At 33.3% G+C, this 5,760-nt stretch overlaps 1 protein-coding gene across 1 annotated transcript in view; it reads left to right on the forward strand.

Annotated features, from left to right (window-relative positions):
- The first annotated feature begins 2,279 nt into the window (after positions 1 to 2,279).
- Positions 2,280 to 5,760, forward strand: part of LOC21403390 (protein farnesyltransferase subunit beta) — a 4,611-nt gene continuing 1,130 nt past the window's right edge. Inside the window, exons 1-12 of the mRNA XM_024173738.1 lie at positions 2,280 to 2,456; positions 2,555 to 2,641; positions 2,922 to 3,027; positions 3,193 to 3,228; positions 3,627 to 3,709; positions 3,803 to 3,856; positions 4,170 to 4,221; positions 4,448 to 4,512; positions 4,890 to 4,946; positions 5,149 to 5,221; positions 5,325 to 5,411; positions 5,488 to 5,674. Of these exons, the coding sequence (XP_024029506.1) occupies positions 2,338 to 2,456; positions 2,555 to 2,641; positions 2,922 to 3,027; positions 3,193 to 3,228; positions 3,627 to 3,709; positions 3,803 to 3,856; positions 4,170 to 4,221; positions 4,448 to 4,512; positions 4,890 to 4,946; positions 5,149 to 5,221; positions 5,325 to 5,411; positions 5,488 to 5,674 (1,006 nt within the window). The 5' untranslated portion in view covers positions 2,280 to 2,337. The remainder of the gene's footprint in view (positions 2,457 to 2,554; positions 2,642 to 2,921; positions 3,028 to 3,192; positions 3,229 to 3,626; positions 3,710 to 3,802; positions 3,857 to 4,169; positions 4,222 to 4,447; positions 4,513 to 4,889; positions 4,947 to 5,148; positions 5,222 to 5,324; positions 5,412 to 5,487; positions 5,675 to 5,760) is intronic.

Below are 5,760 nucleotides of genomic sequence, written 5' to 3' on the forward strand. Positions count from 1 at the left end.
CGTTTTAAAAACGTTTTTATTTTTATTTTTTTTAAAGTAAAATATAAAAACAGAACCAATTCCACAGCATTATTTCTTTGTTTCTGCATCAAACGACCGAAAGACACTATGCACTAGTGAGATATGATCCACTGAATTAAGCGATTGCCCTTGACGATTGGTGCATGTTATGGACGTCCACTTTAAAGCGACCAAGTCACGAGTGAGAAAGAAAGTTGAACCTAATCTGTGAACGCAATTTGTCTATTTGCTCTAAAAATTTGATTGCGAAAAAATAGATTATTTTATATTGTAGGAATTTTTAATGTTATTTTTTCATTATAATTATCTTTTTGTTTCATTAAAAAATATGAGCTAAGTTTTAAGTTTGACGACTATACAGTCAAGTAAATGTAATTTTTTTTGTTTATTTTTATGTAACATCATTTATATGTTTGTAACATTCAATTTGTTTAAATGTAATATTTAATATTATATGTATTGAATTACATTTTTTAAATGTTACACTAAAGTGAACCGAGTGTTATACGTATTAAAAAAAAATGTTACACGGTGCGTTTAGTAGATGAATCCAGAATCATGATTCTAGATCCTGGTTCAGAATTAATATTTTTTTACAGTGATTCTGAATCATGATTCAGAATCAGTATTTTGTTTGGATGATTCTAAATCATGATTCAAAATATGATGTGATGTTTTAAACTAGCTCAAATCATGATTCTAAAACCACATCCTCTTGATACAAGGTGATTCAAACTCCTAATTCTAAATCATTGTTTTAAAATTACGATTTGAACCCAAAATCATAATTCATGGTTTTAATTTTAAAATAATGATTAAAATCACCATAATTTAAATCTTCATACTAAATGAACCTTTATATTTGTCAGACTAATCTGACTGGTGGACTCTACATTTTCAAAAATATGTTACTTAACTCAGGTAACAAGGCACTATCCCTGCCCCATTACGGGTGTGTTCGGCAGCCTCAAAAACTCAAAAAAAGCAACTAAAGTTCCAACTTTATTTAAGTTCATATTTTTTTAAGTTTGAACTCGAGTTTGGGACTAAAACTCAAGTTCAAGTTTTCCCTTCAACTCGAGTTTAAAAATTCGAACTCAAATTAATGAACATTATTTTTTTCTATTATTAAAAATGCTATAACTTTTTCGTTTTAATTCTGATTGAGATTATTTTTTTTCTATGCGTTGACAACAAAAAGACGAATAAAACCCTAACATATATCCTATTAAAATTTGTCATCACTATTGAGTTTTTATTAAAATACTATCTAAATATAAATTCAAGTTTTGACTCACTCAAACACATAGTCAAAAAAATTATTATCTTAAACCATAACTTAAATATACACAATCAAACATAAACTCAAGTTACAACTTCAACTCAAGTTATAATTCAAATTCAACTTAAAAATTACACTCAAATCATACTCTAAACTAACAGACCCACCTCACCGAGGAATCCCTATCCCGTCATCGAGTAGTGCAGACACAATTGGGGGTCGGACTTGGTATTGGAAAAACATGTTCAAAATCGCTTTAGTTTACATTCCTACAAGTGTTTTATACCATACAAAATCACTCCACTAATCATGCAAGATATTGTAATTTTGGCTTCTTTTTTTTTCATCGTTTCCACTAAACTTATTATGCTTTCTCATTAAACTTTTATTTTTAACTATTTGCACCTTGAATTTATAAATCTGCAACAAGCACACCCGTTGAGAAAAAATGGTGTTAATTTTTTTTGACAAAAATTAATATATGACTTACACCTAAGTGCTTGGAAATTGTGTAATGCTTACTCTAAAACTATTTGTTTACACAGTTGTGATATTCTTGTCTCTCTATTCATATTTGGATTCCTATCTAATGATTTTGAACCGTTCTTAGTAAGATTTTAGGTATTTCACATTTTTTAACTATTAAAATAACTAAAATAACTTAAAAAATTAATTACTTGAATGATCATTTTTATATATTTTAACCGAGATTTATTTGGGTTAGGATCTTTAATTAATTTTTATCTAAATATAAATTTTGAACTAACTTTGCTTTAAAATATAAATTTCAGCTAATATTTATTAAAAAAAAATCCTCTTATGCTATCAAATGACCCATAGACAAATCAATCAATTGGGGGCTGATTTGTTACATAATTGTTTATTTAAGACAGTTTGTAACTATGCAGTAAGTTTAGGGGCAAGGATGCAATTCAGCCGTGTAACTTTTATTGCCTATTTCTCCCCGAATCAAGTGCACACAAACACACGGGTGGGCGTGGCGGTGACTCAGTGTGACTCGGTGGCGAAACGTGATGGAATCGGAGACGCCGGTCCAGACCGTGACGGAGCGAGACCAATGGATGGTGGAAAACGAAGTCTTTCAGATTTACAACTTCTTCGCCAACGCTCCCCGCGACGTGAAATCCCAGATGTAAAACCCACACCTATCTTCTCGTTGGGGGTTTTGGTTTTAATAGTTTCGACAGCTTTTTAGGGTCTGATTTTGTTGTCGTTTTCTTCCTCTGAAAGGCTGAAGCTTCGTCGTGATCGGCATTTGGAGTACCTTGATCGAGGTCTCAGATTTCTCGGTCCCTCATTTTGCGTATTGGATGCCAAGTAATTCTCTCTCTCTCTCTATCTATCTATCTATCTATATATATATATACGTGTATATATATATTTCTACAATGTTTCAAGCTGTTGCTTGTGTATAAACGACCCAGGAAGAATTTTGTTTTGCGATTCTGTTCTTGTTGTTTAACATGAGAGTCTCTGTGTGGATTTTTTTTTCTTTTTCTTTTTTTTTGCTGGTTATGAATTTGAGCAGAAATTGGGGTTGAAAATGTCGTTTCTTGAAAATTTCCTGATAGTTTTCATGAACAATGTCGTTTGTTAGTCGACCTTGGCTGTGCTATTGGATCATCCACTCAATTGCTTTACTAGGGGAGTCTCTTGATACCGAAATGGAAAGCAACACGATTGATTTCTTACGCCGTTGTCAGGTATGCAACACCATTGGAGATATTGCTTGCTTCTTTCACAAAAGGGCACTATTTATTGTTCTTTTGATTATTTTGTACATATATGTATTGTACCGTATTATTCTTTATTTATTTATGTACTTTTGTTTTCAGTTTTCAATTTTTCTGTTTCTCTTATACCTGCAGGACCAGGATGGTGGATATGGTGGTGGACCTGGGCAGGCAAGTAAATGGTTGAAGATCTACTTAACCATTCTTGAGATAATATTCTGTTGTGCATTTTATAACTCATAACTGCTAATGTTCATTGTTCCAAACTCAAAGCTCCATAATCTTCTTTTCCCTACCCCGATTCACTATGAGGAGAAAACAAAATGATTTAAACGTTTGGTATACCACCTAGTAAATTATTGGCCCGTTTGGTTCATACGGGTAACAACGTCTACTTAGTTAACATATTGACACTATCTTTCCTCTTTCTGGCACTTTTAGAGTTGTTGAGAATCAAGTCGCATAACTTTTTCTGTAGGGGTGTTTGAGGATGGTAGTGTGGCAGTTATTATTATTATTATTTTTCTTTTAAAAATTACAATCAGTAATATAGTTGCTTTTTTGCTCAGATGCCACATCTTGCAACAACCTATGCTACTGTCAATTCACTTATTACTGTGGGTGGTCATGAAGCTTTGTCTTCAATTAATAGGTGGCCAGTTTATGCTGCTATTTGTGACAACGTTTTGTCCTCAAGAATTAGCTTTTTGGAAAGTTATGCTCAATTTGTCTAAATGTTTTTCAGAGATAAACTGTACACGTTTCTGCAGCGAATGAAACACCCAAGTGGGGGCTTCAGGTATGGCATCACAGCTGATTGCATATTTATGTATTTTGAAATTAGAAACTGACTATGAGACTCCAAAATATGCATGCAAAATGTATTATTACTAGTCGTTAAAAGATGTGATTGGAACTGTGTTTGTTTGTTTGTTTGTTTCTTTTTTTTCTCCCCTCAAGCTTCTCTCTCTTTCAGTTTTTGGAGTCTATGAATGGTCTATACCCTCAATCTAGGTTCTTCTGAGATGCAAAATACCGAGTGCATTTTTTTTTTTACCCGGGCCTTTGTACATGTGGAATGGTAACTTTATTATCACTTGGATGCTCTTCAGGATGCATGATGGCGGAGAAATTGACGTTCGTGCCTGCTATACTGCCATTTCGGTAAGTCTCTGCACATGTAATTGTGTGTGAAGTGTTTTCACTCTCAATTAATAAAATCGAATGTTCTAACTTGAACGTGCATCAAACAAAAGAGCAGCACATTGAGTGCACTGCTTACATACATGTTGTTTAAATCCATACAAATTATGATTCTATTCATAACCGTTTTATCTTACAATAGTCATCAAATGCTTTGTCATTGTAAGTATCTTCTCATTCTGATCAGGTTGCAAGTATTCTGAACATTTTGGATGATGAATTAGTTCAGGATGTTGGAAATTACATCTTAAGGTTGGTCTCAGTTCTTCTTCGATATTAATTGGCTCCAAGACCTGCTTATAATTGTTAATCTTTCTTGGGTGTAAATTTTTTAGATTTTGTTTATCTTCATGTTTGCGTGAGCTATTCGTCACCTGCTCAAGAAACTGTTAATGTCGTGCATATTTATTTCAATATTCTCATTCATATTCTGTTTTGTAATGTACCTATATGGATGCATTTAGTGACATTGATTGTAATTTGTGCTTTCATATTATAATATGGATTTTATATATTAATTACCTGCACATAATTTCTCATCATTTCATATTATTATAAGTAATTTTGAGACATGCCCATTTTTTTTCTATGAAAAAGAGTAATTTAAATTTGCACCATGCAATCTGCAGTTGTCAGACTTTTGAAGGTGGAATTGCTGGAGAACCCGGATCAGAAGCTCACGGTGGGTATGTTTTAACTCACTTCTTAACTTTTGCTATTTTGCCATATATTTTACTTCATAGGATCTATAAGGTTTGATGTATTACGAACAACTCCTAGTGATAAATCGTAAGTTCACTTAAAGGGAAATAAGAAGTTCAAATACTAACCGGTCTTAAAATACATCACTTGGAAACGCAGTCATAAACTTGGAAATTTGTTGTCCAGGTACACCTTTTGTGGCTTGGCTACAATGATTCTGATCAATGAGGTTGAACGTCTGGACCTGACCCGTTTAATTGTAAGAGATGTAGTAGCCCTTTCATTCTAGGAGTTAATCTGTTGCAAATATCATCAAGATCATATTTCTGATCCGTTTCAAACTATGTTTGCTGTGTTGCAAGGATTGGCTGGTATTTCGACAAGGAAGGGAGGGTGGATTTCAAGGGAGAACCAATAAATTGGTTGATGGTTGCTATTCCTTTTGGCAGGTTTATCTCTGTCTTTTTGCATTTTTATTATCTCTATACGACCACAATGGGGTTAATGATAAAGAAAAGTGAGCAGGGGGGTGATTTTGCTTTATTTCGGAAACTTGGTGAACTTATTGATGAACAACTGGTGACGTCCGACGCCAGAGGACATTGCAGTATTGATAGCCCACACACTGCTGCAGTATCTGGTACATTTGAAGGGGAAGAAAGCCTGGAAGAAACTTCTTCCCAAGTTGACAAGACTCGCCATAGGCAGGAAGGTAGGCCGATTCAACAGAGCTTAAGATGCCTATTTGATTCTCTTTTTTTTTTTTTTTTTTTTTTTTTTTTTTTTTTTTTTTATTTA

Source organism: Morus notabilis, unplaced genomic scaffold, assembly GCF_000414095.1.
Source record: "Morus notabilis unplaced genomic scaffold, ASM41409v2 Scaffold39, whole genome shotgun sequence".
NCBI classification, from domain to species: Eukaryota; Viridiplantae; Streptophyta; class Magnoliopsida; order Rosales; family Moraceae; genus Morus; species Morus notabilis.